Source organism: Crotalus tigris, unplaced genomic scaffold (genome assembly GCF_016545835.1).
Source record: "Crotalus tigris isolate CLP2741 ecotype Arizona unplaced genomic scaffold, ASM1654583v1 scf7180000017666.379230911805:20528666, whole genome shotgun sequence".
Taxonomy (NCBI): domain Eukaryota; kingdom Metazoa; phylum Chordata; class Lepidosauria; order Squamata; family Viperidae; genus Crotalus; species Crotalus tigris.
Genome location: NW_024096552.1, coordinates 2,538,217 through 2,560,614, shown reverse-complemented (window position 1 = coordinate 2,560,614; position 22,398 = coordinate 2,538,217). Strand labels below are relative to the sequence as shown.

General features: G+C 43.4%; 1 protein-coding gene and 1 long non-coding RNA gene across 7 annotated transcripts in view; one reads left to right on the top strand and one right to left on the bottom strand.

Moving 5' to 3' along the window:
• The window catches only part of LOC120305088, a 139,816-nt gene extending 126,483 nt beyond the window's left edge, over window positions 1-13,333 (bottom strand). Inside the window, exon 1 of one of the 2 annotated variants that reach the window (XR_005555913.1) lies at window positions 12,266-13,333. This is a non-coding gene — a long non-coding RNA (uncharacterized LOC120305088). Of the gene's footprint in view, window positions 1-9,276; window positions 9,334-12,265 lie in introns of those variants that run through there. The other variant, XR_005555914.1, reaches the window with a different exon arrangement.
• The window catches only part of KANK2 (KN motif and ankyrin repeat domains 2), an 88,641-nt gene that overhangs the window by 46,259 nt on the left and 19,984 nt on the right, over window positions 1-22,398 (top strand). For 3 of the 5 annotated variants that reach the window (XM_039336468.1, XM_039336464.1, XM_039336466.1), the window contains exons 3-4: window positions 496-571; window positions 15,185-15,294. In XM_039336468.1, the coding sequence (XP_039192402.1) occupies window positions 15,258-15,294 (37 nt within the window). In that variant the 5' untranslated portion in view covers window positions 496-571; window positions 15,185-15,257. Of the gene's footprint in view, window positions 1-495; window positions 572-954; window positions 1,008-15,184; window positions 15,295-22,398 lie in introns of those variants that run through there. The other 2 variants (XM_039336467.1, XM_039336465.1) reach the window with 2 other exon arrangements.

Below are 22,398 nucleotides of genomic sequence, written 5' to 3'. Positions count from 1 at the left end.
CACACACACACACACAAATTATTTCCCCAGGTAGGTGTGGAAGTGCTATATTTGGCTGCACATTCTGTTTCTGTAAACTTATCTATTTACTGATTTATATTCTTTGATAACTATTCCTAGTTTTTCAACTATATTACTTAGTCCATTCTGAAGATTTCATTGAAAACCAATGTATTATTGTTAGTCAAAACTCTCTCTCTCTTTCTCTATATCCCTTCCCACCTCTTTCTTCTGGGAGCTCAGGATGGTTTCTGTGAGACTCCCTCTTCATTTTTTCCTTTCCAAATATGTAACTGGCTGAAGTCACCAAGTGAGTTTCCATGACTGAGGGTGGACTTGAAACTGAAACAGTCCAATTCCAACAATGTGATTCTTGGTTTATATCCTACGTCATCAGATAAATGAATTCTATTTGTTTTAGTCTATTAAAACCTGTAAAATTCTTATGTCATCTCTAATGTTCCCTTGTTTCTCTCTTTCCATTGTCTTTAACAGAATAACAGAGTCAGAAGGGACCTTGGAGGTCTTCTAGTCCAACCCTACACAAGTAGGAGACGCACTACCATTTCAGGCAAGTGACTGTCTAGTGTTGAAGCATTCACAACTTCTGAAGGCAAGTTGCTCCACTGGTTAATTGTTCTAACTGTCAGGAAAGTTCTCCTTAGTTCTAGGTTGCTTCTCTCCTTGATTAGATCCATTACTTCTTTCCTACCTTCTGGTGCTTTGGAAAATAGGTTGACCCCTTTTCTTTGTGACAGCCCCTCAAATATTGGAACTCTGCTACCATGTCAATCCAATTCTTTCTTTTCACTAGACTAAATATACCTAATTCCTGCATCCGTTCTTCATATGTTTTAGCCTCCAGGCCCCTAATCATCTTAGTTGCTCTTCTCTGCACTCTTTTCAGAGTCTCAACATTTTTTTAATATTGTGGTGACCAGGGCTTTTTTTCTCATAGAACGCCCAGAATGGAGTTCCGGCATCTTTTTTGGAAGGAACCTTGTAAGGTAGGCAAGGCAGGTTGTATGATGTGGGTGAGTTCCGGCACCTTTTTTTTAAGAAAAAAAGCACTGGTGGTGACCAAAACTGGATGCAATATTCCAAGCATGGCCTTACCAAGACATTATAAAGGAGTACTAACACTTTACGTGATCTTGATTCTATCCCTCTGTTAATGCAGCCTAGGACAGCATTAGCTTTTTTGGTGGTTGTAGCACACTGCTGGCTCATATTTAAATGGTTTCTACTAGGACTCTTAAATCCCTCTTATGGTTGCTGCTATTGATCTAGGTTCCACCAATTCTATACCTATACATTCGTTTTTTCTTGTCTAAGTGTAAACTCTTTGTATTTTAATGTGCATCTTTAATATGTGTTTAATGTCTTTAGTGTGGTTCTACTCAATCTCACCCATTCTCTCCCAATGCCTGTTGTCCTGACCAGCAGTTTATTTTGCACTAATTATCAACAATGTCATGGCCAGGCTGCCCAAGCAATCTATAATACCTTTTAGTAAGGTATGACAGTAAGAGTTGTAGCTTGATTGAAGAACTATGTCCTGAAAGACTTTACAAGCTTGAAGAGCATACAGGCAGTAGTACACAGTCTTTAAATGGCCTTTGTTCACTGCAGAATTGCAAGGAATTCTAAACCAAACACTTTCTGAGTTTAAGCAGTATAAGAGCTGTGGTGGCACAGTGGTTAGAATGTAGTACTGCAGGCTAATTCTGCTGATTGCCAGCTGCCAGCGGTTCAGTAGTTTGATTCTCACCAGCTCAAGGTCAACAGAGCCTTCCATTCTTCTGAGGTTGATAAAATGGGGAACCAGATTGTTGGAGGGCAATATGCTGACTTTCTAGGCCGTTTAGAGAGGGCTGTAAAACACTTTGAAGTGGTATATAAATCTAAGTGCTATTGCTATTGCTATAATCAAGGGGGAAGGGGCGAGAAATGCTTTATTTCAGCCTAGCCCATTTTAAAATAAAGCTTCTGTTCTTCCTTGAGCCAATATTTTACATATCATGCCTGAATTATCTATGGCAAAACAAGATATTATTTAAAGTTTTGAATTCTGACTTTACTTAATTGTAATTGTTTGGTGACCCTTTCCAGATTGGAACCACAGCATTTACTCCAATAGCCTAATTGCAAATGTAGGTTTCAACAGAACAGAACAGAGCTGTAAGAGACCTTGGAGGTCTTCTAGTCAAGCCTCCTGCTCAAGCAGGAGAGCCTATACCATTTCAAACAAGTGACTGTCTAGTCTCTTCTTAAAAACCTCCAGTGATGGAGCGCCCACAATTTCTGGAGGCGAGCTCTTCCATTGGTTAATTGTCTTCACTGTTAGGAAGTTTCTCCTTAATTCCAGGCTGCTTCTCTCCTTGGTCAGTTTCCAAACATTGTTTCTTGTTCTGCCCTCTGGTGCTTTGGAAATAATTTGATGCCGTCTTCTTTGTGGCAACTTCTCAAACACTAGAATACTGCTATAATGTCACCCCTATTTTTTATTTTCTTTAGACTAGCCAAACTCAAATCCTGCAGTCGTTCTTCATGTGTTTTAGTCTCCAGGCCTTTGATCATCTTAGTTACTCTTCTCTGAACTTTTTCCAAAGTCTCAACATCTTTTTTGTAATATGGTGACCAAAATTGGGTGCAGTATTCCAGGTGTGATCTCACTATAAAGCGGTACTAATACTTTGTGTGATCCTGATTCTATACCTCTGTTTATACAACCCAGGATTGTATTAGCTTTTTTGGCTGCTACTGCACACTGCTGGCTCATAATCAAGTGATTGTCCACTAGGTTTCCAAGATCCCTCTCACAGTTACTGCTTTTGAGGCAGGTTTCATTTGATCAGTACTTATACCTTTGGCTATTCCTGCCAGCTTAGTATCATCTGCAAGTTTAATGAGTTCCCTTTCTATTCCCTCATCTAAGTCATTTAAGAAGTTATTGAAGAGTACTGAGCCTAAGACGGAACCCTATGGCACCCCACTGCTTACTTCCCTCTGTGTAGATGTAATACCATTGAGGATTACTCATTGAGTACAGTTTGTCAGCCAGTTACAAATCCATCTGATGGTGATGCTGTCTATCCCACATTTTTCTAGTTTGCCAACAAGCAGATTGTAGTCTACTTTATCAAATGCCTTACTGAAGTCTAAGTATACTATGTCTGCAGCATTTCACTGGTCTACTAATTTAGTCACTCTGTCAAAGAATGAAATAAGATTCAGTTTGGCATGATCTGTTTTTAACAAACCTATTGTTCTGACCCAGACAGAACAGATTGCTTTTAGTCCCATCCGGGACAGACAGATAACTCAGCAGAATAAGCAAAGAATATTGCTTTTATTTCTAGGAATCCCAAACAATAACTCACTGTTATGTAGAGATACGTCCAGAAACATATTTCAGCAATATAGCTCATTCCACAGATAATTTGATAATGTATTTTCCCCTCTTCTTCTGCATAAGCATCACATGTTGGCATAGGACCTCCAAACTGTGTGGCTAGGAGACATGAGGTTGGATGAAACAAAGGGATCCCAAACTGGGCACGTAGCCAGTATGTCCTGAGAAGAACTCAGAGGCTCCTCCTACTGACCTGTTAACATGAGATAGCTAACTAGCTAAAACTACGTTTCCCATAAGCCATCTCTTAAGGAGACAGCACTTAACCCAATAAATGCCAGATATTCTAACATATAGATACATGCTCTTGTAAGGTTTACCACGGTCCAGAACACCTATTCTGGCTTCTAGTTATAACTTTGTTTCTAGATTTTTCCTGCCTAAATGTAAAACTTAACTTTTATCCACATTAAAATTCATTTTGTTGGATATGGCCCATTGTTCAAGTTTGTCAAAATCTTTTTGGATCCTGAGCTTGTCTTCTGGGGTGTTGGCTATTCCTGCCAGCTTAGTGTCATATACAGATTTGATGAATTCCCCTTCTATTCCCTCATCGTGTTTCTTTTGAATGGTTTGTATTCTTCCATCAGTATTTTCCAGCCATGAATTTCATCCCACCAAGTTTCAGCAATGGCAACTGTATCCTATCTGCCTTTATGTACTAATATTTCAAGTTCACCCTGTTTGTTCCCTAAACTTTGAGTATTAGTGTATAGGCATTTGAATCCTTTATGGTTTTAGGTATGTTTCTTGTATCTCCTACTTTGTAACTGGGATTTCCATCCTTCCCAACACTCTCCACTTCATTTTTCTTTTTTAATTTCTTCTTTCTCTTTTCTCCCTACCTCCTTATATGATTTTCTGAATATATTCTTTCCAATTCTTGTAAGGTGCAATCCATCCCTTACCAGTAGCCCTTCATCTAGCTAATGCAGACAATGGTCTAGGAAGCCAAAGTTCTATTGACGACACCAGTTTTTAAGTCAGTGGTTTGTTTCTAAAATCCTTTGCTCCCTCATTGGATATTGGCCTTTTGTTGGAAATATAGATGAAAACACCACTTATGCTCCTAATTCTTTAACTTTGTTCCCTACCTGTTCGTAATCTCTTCTTATTGTTTCCAGATTCATTGTTGTGTCATTGGTCCCCACGTGTAGGAGAAGAAACGGGTAGTAATCCATGGGGTTGATTATTTTAGTAAGGTACTTAGTCACATCTTTTATTTTTGCTCCAGGAGACTATATACCTTCCTAGATTGACTGCCTGGTCTGCAGACTATAGTTTCTGTTCCCCTAATAATTGAATCTCCTATCACCAGTATTCACCTTTTTTTTCCCCTTAGGGAAGTCTGGGGTACTTTTCTTCCTGTCACAGGAAAGCTGGGTTGTGACTTTTTAAAGAAACTATTGATGAATGCTCTTTTGTGGGTGTCTGCATATTTTCTTCCAGGGGGAGGCTATGAAAGCGATTGTTCAATTCCAGAGGGGCTTCACTGAAGTAGGCTAGGGTAGATAGTAGGGCTTTGCTCTTGGTTGCTGTTTTCTTTTAAGAGTGAAATGTTTCCATCAGTCTTGCTCTTTAGGTCAGATATGTCAAACACAAAGCCCATGGGCCAGGGCCGGCCCGCTATGTGGTTTCATCTGGCCTGGGGACCTGCTCTGGAAACAGTGAAGGACCAGCCTGCCGCACCTCAGCCCAGCTCGGCCCAGGCTGACCGGGCACTGATCTACAACCTGGTTGTGTCCATCAAAGCCAGAATGTTCTCAGCCTTAGATCCACAGGGCAGCCCTGCCCTACCCCTTGGGTGTGCTGCAAGCAGAGTCCGGCATCCCTCCAGGCTGTCTTGCCCCATAGGCTGACTTCAGCCAGGATGCCGGCGCTAGTCGTCTCCTTTGCACACACTCAGGGGCGGGGCAGATGTGGCGAGGCAGCTCCTTGCTGATTCCAAGGCTGCCCCGTACAAACTTCTTTCCTTTGTTCCTTTCTTCCTTCCTTCTTTCTTTGTCATCTCTTTCCTTCCTCTGTGCTCAGGAAGGGGTAATGAGAGGGAGAGAGATTGCCAGCGCTGCCATGTTACCACCGGTCTTGCTATGCCATGTGGGCGGGTGGGGGCTGTCCCGGTGAAAGGAAAGCCTCATGGCTGTGAGGCTGGAGGTGCTGGTGGGAGGGGTGGCGGGGCTGATCTACAACCTGGTTGCGTCCATCAAAGCCAGAATGTGCTCAGCCTTAGATCCACGGGACAGCCCCGCCCTGCTGTCTGGGCACGCGCACAAGCAGAGTCTGGCGTCCCTGCTGGCTGTCTTGCCCCGCAGACTGACTTCACCCAGGATGCCGGCACTGACCATCTCCTGTGCGCACACCTGGGGGGCAGGACAGAGGCGGCAGGGCAGCTCCTTGCTGGTTCCAGGGCTGGTTCCAGAGCTGCCCCATGGATCTAAGGCTGAGCACATTCTGGCTTTGGTGGATTCAACTAGGTTGTGGATCAGCGCCAATGCAGAGTAGGGGAAAATATTTTCCTTTGCTATATTTCCAGTCTGAATTAGACCATGGCAGGGTCCCTGCAGGAGAGCTCTTTTAAGGATTATGTATTAATAGAAAAGCAACTAACTTACCTCTGTTCCTAAATGCTAAAGCTGTTGCACATAAAAAACAGAGAAGCTCTGATCAACTGTCACCCAGCCACCATTTTGACAGTTCTGCTGTACTGTTGTCTGTGGACGCCCCCACTAAATGTAAGCATAGGATAAACTGAGCCTGGTTTGTTCTTGGTCTTTTAAGTGGCCACAGACTACTAGCAAAAGTGGCATTTGATCACAAGGCAAGGAGGCATCGAGAAATGTTTCCCCTTTTGCATTTGAGCATCCAAGAGGGGACAGAAAAGGAGAAAGGGAAAGAGGAAAGACAAACAAAAAGAAGGAAAGAGGGGAAGGAAGAAGAAGGAAAGGAGAATGAAGAGGGAAGGGAAAGGAAGAAAGGGGGGAAAGGAAGGAAGGAAGGAAGATAGATTATAATGAGAGAGAGGAAGGGTCTGAGGGAAGTCCTGCCTTAGCACTTGACCCTGAGCAGCCCTGCTGCCCTTTCGCCATCCCTTTATCCCCTCCTCCTGACCTCTCCTGGTGGTCTCCCATCCTATTGCTGAGGATGCTTTGGTTACAAAGCCAGGTCTCCTCACATGGAGAGGGAGTGGGCTTCCCTCTGACCCACACATTTTGTCCTCCCTCAACACCAGGAGCAACTTGGCCAATGAGACCAAGCACAGCAGCAGCAACCTCGAGGAGGAGGTAAGCGCAGCTGGGCACCCACTTGTGGAAGTGGGGCTAGGCTAGGCTAGGCTGCAGGGTCCCTGAACTTGAGGGCTGGGTGCTTGACCTCCGCGGCCCAAGGCTCTGGCCAGCCCATGCCACCCTCGCCCCCCCCCACAGCCAGAGGTGGACAGTTAGGCTCCTCCAATGGACCATGTCCTGGCATTCACCTTGGTCCCACCCTCCTCCGCCAGAGACCCTTGGATCTGCCCCAGGCCTGCACAAGTGCCCCTGATATGAGCGATGTTGAGCTGACCATGCCCAGTCAGTAGGCCATGCCCACCCCAGCACGCCCACCCAGTAGGCCATACCCATGCTAGCCACACCCACCCAGCCCCCCAAGGGCAACCACAATACTGATGTGGCCCTCAATGAAATAGAGTTTGACACCCCTGTTTTAGGTCCATATATAGGATTGTTTTTTACAGAAGCTGTTTGTTCTTTATTGTATTCGATTTGGGTATATCAGCTTTCTTCTTTATGTTCATATATGGGGTCATTTTTTGCTTGCTCCTTATTGTGTTTTATTTTGGTATAGTTTTCTTGTTTATATTGGGATTCATTGCTTTATTCATTGAGTTTCAGAGTGGCTAGAGTTGCTTTACATTTCTTTCTAGTAATTCATATTGTTTACATTTTATACATACATCAGTTCTGTTTTGCAAGTCACTATAGTATCAGTCTCTATTTCCATGACTTTGTTTGTTTGTTAAAAAATTAAAAATTTCTAAAAATTAAATATTTTCCCTGTTATAAAGTGTCAGTTTATGATAGTGTACAACAGGGGCCTCCAATCTTTCTGGGTTGGCAGCCTGGTGTGAGAGGAAGGAGCAGGCAACTTACGCGTGCATGGGCAAACATGAATGTGGCTACACTTGCACGTGTGCACACAAACAGGCTGCGAGCATGCACACCATGCAAACGGGATTGCGAGCATACATGTGAGGCTCGCAGTGACACCAGCGCCTGTGTGAGGCTTGTGGTGGCACTGCTGCCAGGTTTTATTTATTTATTTATTTATTTATTTATTTATTTATTTATTTAAATTTATAGACCGCCCCACTCCCTCAGGACTCCGGGCGGCTAACAATAAAAACACAACATAACTTAACAAAACAAACAATACAATAACATTCATCCAGGGGTCAGATTTTATAAACCCCAGGCCTGCCAGAAAAGCCAGGTCTTAAGCAGCTTGCGGAAAACCAACAGGGTGGGAGCAGTCCTAATCTCCGGGGGGAGCTGGTTCCAAGACGTGGGCGCCATCACAGAGAAAGCCCTCCCCCGCGGCCCCGCCAAATGGCACTGCTTGGCCGACGGGACCTGAAGGAGGCCCAGCCTGTGGGATCTAACCGGACGAAGGGAACTATGAGGTAGTAGGCGGTCTCACAAATAGCCTGGCCCTGAGCCATATAGAGCTTTAAAGGTAATAACCAACACCTTGAATTGGACCCGGAGACCAATAGGCAACCAGTGCAGCTCATGGAGGATAGGTGTAACATGGGTGTACTGAGGAACACCCACTATCACTCGCGCGGCTGCATTCTGGACCAACTGTAGTCTCTGAATACTTTTCAAGGGTAGCCCCATGTAGAGCGCGTTGCAATAGTCCAGGCGTGAGGTGACAAGGGCATGAGTTCTCTCCTTCCTGCAGACTCAATATTTGGTTATGCTATAAATTAGCAAATAATTTTAAGTCTTAATGGAACTGCTAGTTTCTTACTCACTGATAGTGAGTGCAGATATACTTTAAAATTTAAGGATTGAACCAAAAATCATTTTTACAAAAAAATGGACCTTTTAAAGTGCAAGATAAGTTTTTTTGAATGTAGAATATCTGTAGACCATGACTTATGAAAAAAAAATCATTTATGAAACAAGATAATTATATATTGTTACAAAAACTCATTTAAATTCTGTTTTGGAGGCAGTATCTATTCCTTCCTTCACAATTCTGTGGTAGAACTAATCTCTTCCTTCAAAACAAACAAACGAATTCTGGGATTAAACTCAATCTCTTCTCACTCAGTTGTATTTCCTTTAATTTCTTTTCTCTAAAGCTCTGTGCAAGAGTGAATGTAAGCCTCCCAGTCTACCATATGATCCTTATTTCCTTCAAACTCTGCATGCTGGATTTTTTTCCACATATAAGCATATTTTTCTTAACTGAAGGTTTTTATGCTGTCAAATGCAGGTTGGTCTTGTGTAAAATGGTCTAGAGGCAGGAAATATGTAACTATATCATAGCATTATTGTTCCATCAGTCTCTCCAAAGCAGTGGTTCTCAATCTTTTTAATACTGCGACCCCAACTGGTCATAAGTCGAGGACTATCCAACCGTCATAAGTCGAGGAGTTTCCCTGCCCGGGAGCGCTGCACATGCGTGGTGCCGCCCCCTGCACCGGCGAAGGTGTAGCTGGCAAGCAGCAGAGACAGAGCAGGCCGACCACCGGCTGGGCCACCAACTGGCCCAGCCCAAGGGAGGTAAGGCACCCGCTGGGCCCCACGCATGCCAGCAACCCTCCCTGCACCCGCCGGCCTCCCACCTCTTTTACTTACATTTTTAGTAGTTGCTCAGCAGGGAGGGGTGGAAGCTTCCAGACAGCTCGCCTTCGCTGCAGACAACTTGCAGCACCGTTTGCAGAATGGGACTTTTGGTGGGCTCAGCAGGGCAGAGACAGCCTGGACAATTCCTATTGGCTTTTGAAAGCCACTAGAATTAGACTCTATTCAAGAGAGTCTATTCTATTGGCTTTCAAAAGCCAATAGAATAAAAGGGAGTAGCACAGCTAAGGAAAAGGGGGAAAAAATGGCGGACTGCATTGTTTGGCAACCCCCGTGAAATGGTCGTTCAACCCCAAATGGGGTCCTGACCCACAGGTTGAGAACCACTGCTCCAGAGTCTCCATGGAATTTTGCTGGGAGTTACAGATCTGCCTGGCTATAATTCTGGAGGGACATGTCTTTATTATTATCTTTTCCTAAGATCAAATACTTTTTAAATACTACAGAGAATGAGGATTATTCACTGGCAGTTGAGCCAAAAACTCTATTGACAACATTTTGGGGAAGAGCAGACAAGAGAGAGTAGAGCTAAGGAAAGAGCACCATTTCCAGGCTGTTGACCTTTTCCCAATCCTTCTAGTTTCAGTAAAAACTACCTCTGAGACTGATCTGTTTGACAGTTTGTGAATTTATTCCTTGTCTTTCCTTCTTTGAGCTCTTCTTGTGTGTTAAATAGCCCAACAAATCAAGCAGTGATGAAACCAATTAGAGTTAATTTAAAAATCTTTCTTCTCTTCATCAGAGACAAACCAGCTTGCAAAGTCAATTGGGGTTTATTTATGGCTCATTTTATGCTGTTTAAATCACAGAGATAGTTCCCCAATCATTGAAGTCCCTTTTGCTAGTGAAGAGGATGAGTGCAAAATGCTAGGCTGCTTGGGTCTGGTTTTGTCATGGCTTCTCAGTGTCCAAGGAATAGAAGAACCACCCCAACAGAAAGAATGGGGCCGTAATGAGGTATGACACACTCCTTGGTCACTGTGTTATTTGATCAACAAAGGGCTCACCTCAAGCTAAAACTAAGACTTTATTTTAATTCTGATCTGGTAGAAGAGGTGACTGAATGTCTTGGGCTGGAAAGGCAAGAGATTAAGACAATGGTAAATCCAGCATTCCTGGATCTTTACCTTGTCTTGGAAAGTGCAGGATGATATAGTAGCTTCTCTTCCAATTACCCATTAATAAGAATGCTTTTAAAAGCTCCTCTTGTGTACCCATAATTTATCTGCTACTTATTTGCTTCTGACCAGAATGCTACAGACAAAAGTTGAAAGGCACCTGGTGTCTCTGCTAGACAGGTTATCTCACACAGTTTCCTTGCTAGCTTTGCATTTATGGCACTTGGGGTGGGGGGAAAGTGAAGAGTAGCTTCTCAAAGATGGAAGGTGAGGCAGAAAGTTTCAGAAAATATCCAGATTAGTTCTTTCCTGATCTGGGCAATTATTGTAGGGCTGACAGCTTCCCAAATCACTTTTTGATTAAAGCTAACCTCGTTCTGAAGAGCCTGAGAATATTTTTGCCAACCTGAGAAAGGCAAATTGAAAGGATCACAAATTATTTCTTTACAAAGAATGGTCTTGTTTGTTCCAGCAGTCATTCCAACCAGATCCGTAGACTGAAGCTCCAGCACAGCCATGTTCTTTCCCTCATTCCCAGGAGAATTGACTTTGGGATATGGCTTCTCTCTGGTATCAGTAATAAACTTATGCTGCCAGCTGTTTTCATTGCAGTGCTAATGAAATGAACCAGCTGTTCCTTGCAAAGAAAAGCTGTTGAATCAAAACAGTGAGCCCATTGAGAAGTATGCCTCTTTTCAGCTTTGTAGCAACAGGGAAGTAGATGTTAGCATGTGGACTCAAGCACCTTAAAAAGTGCACATTGCTGTCAAATAGGAGTTACGATGTATGCAAATTCCTGTGCCTGCTAGCCACTGTCAGTGGCAACATGGCTGAAAATAATCATTGTCTTGTTTACTAAAACAACATCTTAGAATAGTGAAAACTGGTTTTTGCTATGTCCGGACTCCTATCAGCATTACATTTGAACTGTCTGGTTGAGTCTTTGAAATGATTTTCTGAATTGTAGCAGTGACTACAATTTAATGATTACTTGACTTGTTGGATTTTAAAACCCCATGCCAACCACCAACTATGAAAATAAGGTTAAAGGAAGGAAATAAAGATTTTGGTTTCTAAGCAGCTATATGCTTGTCTTTCTCCCATAAATAGAGCTTAATTAAGGTTATGTCCACACAATATTTATTGCCATTTGAAAAATAGTTCTGCACCTGTGGGATCTCCCATTCTGCTCTTAGGATCTACAGTATGATTTATTTCTGGCTCAGATGGAATACATCTAGAATTGCAGGAAGATTTTTCATTTCCCAGCAGAGCTTATGGGAGGTGGTTTTCCCATTGACAGGGACACTTCTCTCAATCCAATCCTGAATATCCTAGTCACTAGCAAGCATTAGTCTTCCTTATATGCTTCCATAGAGCAATACCATTTTCTTTCTGAAGCCTGTCACTGGCATTTGAAATAAGCTTTTATTTTCCCCCACTCCAGCATATTTCCTCCAAAAGAACCTTCTCCCCATTTCTCTTCCAGACAGAAAAGCAGATTCTATTCTATTGAGTAACACTGAAAGGATTTTTGTATTGATATCTATCTGCCCCAAGTATTAATTGCTGGTACCTATGACTTATATATGAAAAAAACCCTAAGTACTACAGTTTGCTCTGGTAAAAATGCTCGTACAACCTGAGCACTGTTAAAAAAAACATGAAAAATCCATCTGGTTGCAGCATCCTGTTTTCCACAGACACCCTGGAGAGATCCAACACAGGACAGGAAGGCAACAGCAGCTGATATTTGGGACTCCACAGGAAGACCTTCAATATAATTATTAGCTTTCTTTGACACTGAACATTTTAAAACAAGAGTGAAAAAGAAGCTCTCTAGAATAGCAATCTTGTCTACTTACATGTGCAGATGAAGTAAAAGTCTTGAGGAAAATAAAACATTGTTTGTTTTACAGAAACTTACTCCACACGAGTTTAACTTCATGTAGATCATACAGTAGGTGGACTCCCTTTATGTTACTGGAAACCACGTTTATTTGTTTTGGGGGAGGTTACAGTGACAGAGGTGATGAGGCTAGTTCATGGAGTTAAAGTTTCCTGATTAGGGGTGTAGAGAGAGTTGGTTGGTTTTTAAAACCAATCCAGTTGGTTTTTAAACCAGATTAAAACTATATCAAAGGCTTACACAACAAGGTTCTTTATATTTATGGATTAAAATTTTGAGAAACCACACTCTCACTTTTCAAAAATTGCACAATCAAAATTCAATACCCTGATCAAAGGGTGTGTGTGTGTTAGAGCTCAGTCGTGGCCTTGTGGGTTGTCCAGCCCTAATTCAAATAACATTTGGTATCAGAAAAGAACTCAGCTAGGTAACCAAGCAATTTTACTATTTTGCTTGATCTATCTAACTGAGCCTCATAATTCAATATTCACTGATATTTACAACATAAAATGTACTGTATGAACTATTGCCATTCTAGGAAAAAAGATAAGACATCAAAGAATGATTGATATACATGGGTACAATCAAGTTTTTTAAAATTAGACTTTTAGGTGGAAGAACCTTATGTGGGGTCAGAAAAGTGGGCTATTGTGTGCATTCCCTGTTCCTCTATCCACTGGACACCCATTGAACATCCATTTTTCTCCTATGGTAGAAATAAATGCTCCGGGGAACTATTGGTTGAAAGACAGCTATGTCCATTTTTCATTCCATACCTGTATTCTTCCACTTGGAAGATTGCATGGGGGAAGCCCAAATGGGGGAAAATGAAGAAGCTGCTTCAGAGAACTGAAGAGAAACTGCTGCTGACAGACCAGTCCTCATGAATTTACCACATCCTTTGGAAAGACCATCTCGGGTCATCTGTAGTCGTGATTTGTCCAACTCAGCTTTCCCCAACTGGAGTCCTCCAAAATCAAACTCCTCTCACCAAGAAGTAAATCATGTACCTCTCCTGGCTTTAACCTAAGAACTTGTCCCTTGTGCCTAGGACCACTCTTTAAAAAAAGCAAAACTATGAAGAAGGTTCCTGAATATAAGCAGAGACCATTTATCTCTCCAGCGCCCCCTGCTTCAATTAGAGTTTCTGGAGCAGTGTGTGTATAACCTGCAGGGCAGATCCAAGGCCAGCAAATCTCTTTTTAAGGATTCATCCCTGGCCAGTTCCCTGCAGAGGGAGTCACAATGCTTCCCACTCCTCTTATTCATTTTGCACCATTCCTCCACTCTGGCCCAGGCATTCTTCCTGGAAGGACTTTTGCAATCCTGCTGCTGCCAGGCCTTGTCTGCAGTTGTTGAGGAAGTGTGGTGTTGGGAGCAGGCAGAGGCAGCAGCCTTGTCTAGAGCAGGGCTTTTCAACCAGTGGTACGGGTACCACCTGTGGTACATTGGCACCTGGCAAGTGGTACGCGACAATCTTAGAAAAGTGGTAGCGGGGAAGGGGAATGAGCTGAACCAGTGGCAGCACTGCACAAGCCTGAGTGAGAGATGGCTGGAGCTGCAGGGCTGACAGGGTTCAGCGGAAGCACCAGGATCAGCGCCAGGCTCCAGCTGGAGCTCGGCGCTGATCCTGGTGCTTCTGCTAAGCCCAGAAGAAGCGCCAATCAGCTGGAATGTTGCAGCATCTCCAGGGTCTTTTGATTTACATTCAGATGCTTGGCAACTGATTCATATTTATGATGATCACAGTGTCCCAGGGTCATGTGAAGTGACCAAAACCTGCTGCAACCACCCAGCAGATGGGGAAAAAAACCCCAAACACCCCCACCCCACCCCCGCTGCCAATCTTCAACAGAAATGCTCAAAACAATGAAAACCTCAGACAGGAGAAAGAGCGCCCCCGGGCGGGCAGGCAGGCAGGTGTCTTGCTCAGCTGTGGCTTGGGGGGCACTTTTTTCAGTGCCATTGTAACTTTGAACAGTCATTAAGCGAACTGTTGTAAGTCAAGGACTACCTGTGTTTTATCACCTTTTTCCTTTTTTTTTTTTTTGGTCATCAAGTTTTTGACACCTTGCTAGGCGACTGGTGTACTTGGATGTTGCCATATCCTAAAAGTGGTACAATGGGTGAAAAGGTTGAAAAGCCCTGGTCTAGAGGATTGAGGCTTTGGACAGAGAAAACCCAAGCCATCTGCTGAGCCAGTGCTAGGGAATTTGAAGTGGGTTGTGGGGGGAGAGTTAACGAGCGAGGAGGAAGTGTCTTTCCCATCTGATTTTCCTCATGGCAGCCAAAGAATGTGAAACCCTCAATGAGAAAATGAATAAGGAAACAGGAATGTTTATGGTTTTGCCAGAATTCCCCCATGAATTTGAGAGATGCTGCTCAATGGAAAACAACGTCCCATTCAGTTCCTCTGCTGCACTTGTCCATCGCTCAGGCTCTCTGCCAGATGGAAACCAAGGTAGTCTCCATTCTCAGCATCTGCCCAGCAGGATTCAGCATCTGCTTCATGGTGCCTTGATTGTTAACAGGCTCTAAATGTGGCATTTTAAAGGTAACCCATTATGACAAGGGCTGAAGCTGTGGGCCAGCCTGACAGGCAGATGGAGGCAACCGCCTCAGACTGAGCCTTGGGGGAGTAGGGGTGGGGTGGGAAGAGTGAAAGAGAGTAGCAACAGCTGCCCTGTTCTTCTTGACTGAGCTATTTGGCTCTCCTGGAGAAGACAGAGGGATAATGCTTTCGGAAAATATTATCAAATTCCTATCAGTCATTCCCACAAACATTTGAAGCAGCAAGCAGAACCACAATCCCTTAGTGTGGGCTGATTGTTTTAAGAACATGTGTTTTAAGATGGCATCTGATTTTTATTTTCAGGCAAAGTGGGTTTCCTTCCTGTGAGAAGGCTTCTGGGGCTATTTTGAATGTGCATACTGATCAAGTGGAAAGAATGGCCCAGGTTCTGCATATGGAAACTGCATTCCCAGGTAGGTCTGTTTGAAGACTACTTTTGAACAGAGAGCATCAGCAGATGGAATTGTGCATCTTTTGTGCTAACCCATATAGTAATCTTAGATCACATTGCCACATTCAATCTCTGAATTATTCTTACTGAAAGTTCTTTTATTTCGTAACATGGGAAAGATTCAGTGGGATACAGTTCTGTTTCTTCTGTATGCAAACATGTTTCCACTTGACGCCTGTGAAATATAGTTGGGATTTAGTGATATAGTACAGTATTTATGAGTAGAGATAGTCCTCATTTAGTGACCGTAATTGGGACTGCTTACTCAATTGTTAAGTGAAACTTCTACTGTGCATATGATCTTACTTCAGCTTCCCTTTGTCTTACAGACCTGAAAAGGTTGTAAATGCGAGGACTGATCACAGAGTTACTTTTCATTGTCACCATAACCGAACAGTTGCTAAATGAAGCAACTGTTAAATGAAAACTATCTATATATTGGTAGTCCCAGAGTATAAGTTGGGAATCAGAGTGTTTCCTGACGAAAAGCAAAAATAGGGGACGGTAACAAGTGGAAATAATTCTGGCCAGATCACTAAATGAGATTTTATAGACAATAAAAACCTAGGAATCCCTAAATGCTACATAGATTTGGTGGTACAGTGGTTAAGGTGCAGCATTGCAGGTTAACTTGGCCCACAGCCTGGAGTTCAATCCTGCCAAGACTCAAGGTTGACTCAGCCTTCCATCCTTCCAAAGTCAATAAAATGAGGGCCCAGATTGTTGGGGGCAATATGCAAATAATGCTTCTGCATTGTCAACTACCCAGAGAATTCTGTAAAGCTCTATGGAGTGGTATATAAGATTAAATGCTATTGCTACTGCTGTTTCATCTTTGGATTAGAGAAAAGTCTCTAATCTGGGAGAAAGTCTCAGTTAAAAGAATAAAATCGTTTTCTTGTTAGAATAAACTAAGTCCTATCTACACTTCGGTAACCAGCTAGATGCCCAAATATGGCAACTTAAGAAGTGCATCTAAGGTCAGTTTACAACAAGAACAAGCTAATAGTATCCATGCCGTGTTTTTCTCCAGCATTTTAGAAATATTTTGACTCTGGAATACTTTTTGTATTCTTCTAGAACACTACATGTGCACGTGCAGAACACTAAAAAATTTTTTAGCATACACTATTTGAATACCTTTTGAAATAAACAACAATGAACAGAACAATGTCTTTTCCCCATCACTGACCTGAGCGCTGATCATTGGAAAAAAGTTATCAGAGCTGCTGAACGATTTGTGGTCCACAAAGAATGGCATAGAGTTGCCTGTGAACTAAGAATTGCCCACACACAGAGCATTATATGTGCAAGCTGTACTGTCTTATGTTATGTCAGTACTGAGGTTGGATGAGATGCTATGACACTTTAGAATAAAGGCATCAAACTCTTTTTTTTTGTAATTTTTCAATTATTTTTTCCATACAATTCAACAACATGTTGTCTGAGTTTATCATTCACTAATATAAATTTAATTCCTAATCCTTTATTCTTTTCTCCAGCCATTGATAAAACAAGTCCCAAGTCTGATAGTATTCTGTTTCTTCTTTTTCTTTCTTTTTCCCCCCAAATTTTTATTAATTTTCCAATATTACATTTACATATTTGAAAACTAGCGTAGCGGCTGAGCACCATAATTCCATTACATTTGAATATCATCAGTACAAATCTCAAAGTATTACAACTAATTCCCTCTCTTTCCCCCATAATATCTACTGTCTCATATTCAGACCAATACAGTTCTTATTCTAGCAATCAAACAAAAAATACCTTTCTAATATTCATCAATAATCTTCAGTCTATATATAACTTAATTGATTTGACATTCCATCTTTTAGACAATAACCTAGTAAGTTTTTCTTAACTTTAATTTCCCATTGATATTTAAATTTAATGTTTAATCTTTATCATTTCCAAATTTTAAATGACCCCAATTTCTAAGTCTCCTATCTCATATTTGGGGCTAATAATTTTTTTCTTTTCTTCCTTCTACTTCCTTCCTTCCTTTCCAAATAGTAGTAGTAGTAGTAGTAGTAGTAGTAGTAGAAGTAGTAGTAGTAGTAATATAATAATAATAACAACAATAATACTGTCAGTATTTGTACCACAAACCAATATACAAATTTAATTATTAGTATTTATACTTCTGAGTTTTACTTAACCTTTGTCTCAACTCATAACAATATCTTAAATTCAAATCTTAGTTATTTTTAAACATTCAAACTTTTAGCCAATCAGTGACCTGATAGTTAATTTTCCCTTAATATTTTGATTTAATGTTTAATATTTTTTCCCAAATTTTTAATTAAACACAATTCCTTTATAACAATTACTCATACAATCTAATATTTAAAATACACACCTTATATATAAATTCTACCATCTATCTCATGGTCTTTGAGCCATCTCTTGCTGCTCCGGAGCCTCCTCCTCCCTCCTGGTGCCCCCCCATGCCGCAGTCCCCGCTAGGGCAGTGGCGGTGGCATCGCTTCCTGGACCATCCCCAGGCCGCCGAGCCGGCCACGTGTCTGCCCAGGCTGGACGACAGTCCCGGCTGGGGTGGCAGCGGGGGCATTGCTCCCTGGACCGTCTCCAGGCCGCCGAGCCGGCTATGCGTCTCCCCAGGCTGGGCTGAGTGGCAGTCCCAGCTGGGGTGACGGGGCATCGCTCCCTGGGCTGTCCCCGGGCCACTGAGCCGGCTATGCGTCTCCCCAAGCCAGGAGAGGCGGAAGTCCCAGTTGGCTTGGCGGAAGAGTGGCATCGCTTCCTGGGTCATCCCCGGGCAGCCAAGCCGCCATGCATCTCCGCAGGCTGGGCTGAGCAGCAGTCCGAGCTGGGGCAGTGGTGGCAGGGGCATCGCTTCCTGGGCCGTCCCCAGGTTGCCAAGCCGGCCACGCGTTTCCCCGGTCCGGGCTGGGGACATTGCTTCCTGGGCCATCTCCATGCCGTTCCCTGGGCAGCCGAGCTCACCACGCATCTCCCTGGACCGGGCGGTAGTCCCGGTTGGCTCAGCGGCAGGGTGGCATCGCTTCATGGGTCGTCCCTGGGCAGCCAAGCCGGCCATGCATCTCCGCAGGCTACTCCGGGCATAGTCCCGGCTGCGGCGGTGGCGTCGGGGGCATCGCTTCCTGGGCCATCCCCGGGCTGCCGAGCCAGCCACATGTCTCCCTGGGCTGGGTGGCAGTCACAGCTGGGGCAGCGATGGCAGCAGGGGCATTACTCCCCAGGCCGTTCCCGGGCTACCGAGCCAGCTATGCATCTCCCCAGGCCAGGCCGGGTGGCAGTCCCGGCTAGGGCGGCAGTGGCAGGGACATCGCTCCCTGGGCCATTCCCGGGCTGCTGAGCTGGCTATGTGTCTCCCCAGGCTGGGCTGGCGGCAGTCCCGGCTGGGGCGGCGTCAGGGAGGCAGCACTTCCTGGGCTGTCCCTGGGCCGTTCCCTGGACAGCCGAATTCACCATGCATCTCCCTGGACTGGTCCGTGGTGTACCGGGCACCTTTCAGCGCCTTCTACTGCCTCCTGCCCCCTCCCCTCCCTGCCCCTTTAGTGCCATCTGCCTTTTGTTCTCTCTCTCTCTCCTCATTTGGAGACAGAGAGAGAGAGGCAGAGGAAAGAGAGAAAGAGAGAGAGAGAGAGAGAGAGAGAGGGTGACTTGTTCAGGTGAAGAACCAGTGGGGGGCAAGGCGAGGTAATTCAAAAGATGCGGAATGTTCGTGCTAGCATCTTCCGAACCATTGTTATCCCTGCCACAGACTCAGCTCATCCACCCTCACTCTCTCCTCTCCTCTCTTTGTGGACAAGGCTGCTTGCTTCAAATGATTGGCTACTGAGGCCCAGGAGCCAGGCAGGTAGGCAGGCAAGTCTCGACCGCAGCATTTTGTGGCTGTTGTTTTGCACGCGCACACAGCGCTGGCTAGAAACAGAGCCAAGCAAGCTCTGTGGTTGGAAGTCCCAGTGGCTTGGGAGCCAGGATCTTCCCCCTCTCAGTCCCAAATCCCAAGCAGGATTCACCACATTGGGATTAGAAGCGAGCAACGAGGAGATGGTCTGTCTCTCTTCCTCCCCTCCTCCCTTCCTCACCAGCTACTGAGGCTCCCTGCTGGGCGCAGTTGGCCTGAAGCGGAGGAGGGTCAGGGGCCTTTCAAAGCGTGACATTGCAACGGATGGGAGAGCCTTTCAGGAGGGTGCAGATGAACTGTAGCTCTCCAGATATTGCTAACATACAGCATTTGCAGTCCCTGCAGCAGAATTGATGCTAAGTGAGAGGTGCTGGCATTTCTCTTTGTCAGAATGTGGTGAATCCACATTGCCCATCTCTAAGGGAGGAAGTTAAATGATTTGGTAGGTGAACTGGTTCTGTTAGTAAAGGGGGTGGAGGTGAAGAGAAAAAGAGAGGGAGAGAGAGAGGAAAGAGAGAAAAAGGAAAGAGAAAGAGAGAGGGAAGAAAGAAAGAGGAAGAAAGAGAAAAGAGAAAGGGAGAAGAAAGAGAAAGAGGGAGAGGGGGAGAGAGAGGAAACAAAAAGAGAGAAAAGAAAGGAAAGAGGAAATAAAGAGAGAGAAAGGGAGAAAGAGAGGAAAGAAAGAAAAAGGAAAGAGAGGAAAGAAAGAGAGAAAGGGAGAAAGAAAGGAAAGAAAGGGAGAGGGAGAGGAAAGGGGGAGAGAGAGAGGAAAGAGAAAGAGAGAGAAGAGAGAAGGGAGGGAGGGAGGGAGAGGAAAGAGAAAGAGGAGAGAAAGAGAGAAAGAGGAAAGAGGAAGAAAGAGAGAAAAGAGAACGGGAGAGGAAAGGAAAAGAGGAAAGAAAGGAAAGAGGAAAGAAAGAGGAAGAGGGAGAAAGAAAGGAAAGAAAGAGGAAAGAAAGAAAGATAAAAGAGAGGAAAGAGAGAAAGAGGGAGAAAGAAAGGAAAGAGAAAGGGAGAGAGAGAGGAAAGAGAAAGAGAGAAAGAAAGAAAAGAGGGAGAAAGAGGAAGGAGAAAGAGGGAGAAGAAAGACAGGAAAGAGAAAAAGAGAGGGAGGGAGGGAGAGGAAAGAGAGAGAGGGAGAGGAAAGAGGGAGAGGAAAGAAAGAGGGAGAGGAAAGAGAAAGAGAGGGGGAAGCACAAGTACCTCTCTCTCTCTCTCTCTCTCACACACACACACACACATACACACACACACACACACACACACACGGGGCAGAGGACTGGCAGACCAAGGGCAGAAAGAGGGAGAGGGAGGGAGGGACAGAAAGAGAGAGAGAGAGAGAGACCATTTTGACATCTAAAATGAAGATAACACTGCATATATCCTTATATATATATATATATAATAAAGATAAAAAAGGATACATGCAGTGTTATCTTCATTTTAGATATCCAAAGGGTTTTGTGGCTCCCTGTGTTTTGTTTTTGGTGGGAAATGGGTCCAAGTGTTTTGGGTTGCCTACCCCTGATCTATCTTAACAAACTAATAAAACAATATAATATTCTTATTTCAATATTTATACTTCTAGATTTTATATAATCAAAATTTTCTTTTTCTCAAATTGTTACAATATCTTGTGTTCAGAATACATATTCTATCCATTTGGATATATTATATTTTAGATCTCATGTGTAAATCAAAACTCCGATCCTTTTCAGTCTTATTCTAGCTTTTTTTCTTTGCCAAGTCATCTTTCGTATCTTTGCTTTTAAATCATCAAAAAGATCTCCTTGTATTGTTGTGGCTATTGTTTGATGTTGATAAAAGCTCCAGTTGATGTTTTCTTGAGAGGACTAGCTGATTTAACAGGTCGTCTCTTTGTTTTTCCAATTCAATGCAGTTGTCCCAAAGTGTTTATCTTCTCTTTCATCTGTTTTTCTTTTTTATCTTCAAATTCCTTCTTGTTTATAAGAAAAGTCCTCTCTTTGTTCTCTATTATCAGTTTCTTTTTTGTGTTTTCCATTGTCTGTATTTGTTGAGTATCTAAGTCTTCTGTCATAGCATTTGGTTGTTTCACTTTCTCTATATAGATGTATAGATGATTCTTTGGTTGAAGTCATAGTTTGAGTTTGCATATCCAGACTTATACGGAGAGTTTGGATAATTGCTTTTAACAGACAAAGAATTTGTTCCTGTTCTTCCTCTGTAGGAGAAATCCATTTCTGTTCTTCTTCCATTGCAGCATATTAAGCTAAAAAAAACTTACAGTCAGAAAGTCCACCAAGTGAGGAGCTGAGCTGAGTTTCTTGCAGCTGGTGCTTCAAGGTTGCTTTATATCTTATCTATTTTCTAAGCTGTCAACAAGTGTCTCTTAAAGAATAGCAGGTTACAGTCTCAAATTTAGCTACATCTCAGAGTTAGTTGGATCTTTTCAGTTTCCCCCCTCCCCTCTATCTTAAGGGGGGGGGAAACCCCAAATCTTCAATAATAGTTAGAATAAAAATCAGAAAGAAAAAATAAAGAGTAGAAAGTTACAAGTCTTATAATCCATCAATTTTAGGAAATAGAATTCCAATTAGGATCCCAGTATTTTTTTTTAAATGTTTTAAGCTCTTGAGAGGTTAATCACTGCTATTTCTGGAGGGAGGGCTAAAATCCCCCTTCCCTCACCACAGGGGAGAAAGTACTTTAGCAGCTTATGCAAATAATTAAGTAATTAGGATGTAAGCGAGGCAGATCTCACCCAGTCTCTTCCATGCTGCTTTAAAGTTGCCAGATGGTAAATGCGACTTTGGCTGTTAGCAGCCTAGGGACGAGCCATATTTCTATGGCTGGTCTTTTTGTCCACCGGTTTGGAGGGATCGCCATCTCTAATGGGAAAGTTGTTCTCCCGCGATCCAGCAAAAGCCCCTCCTTGCTGGTCACCTCTTTGGGGCGACTTTTGGTCCTTTTCAGGGCCCCCCAGTGATGCGAAATTGAACGGGGGAGAGAGAGCAAATCTCCCAGCTGTCTATGGTGGCTGCGTAACAAACCGGAAGCCACTATTTCTTCTTTTTCTTTCAACCTCATAGTAAGTCTGTCCATTTCAGCGCATTCTAATATTTTTTTAATTATTTATTCTTTTGATGGTAATTCTTCCTTTTTCCAATATTGTGCAAATATGATTCT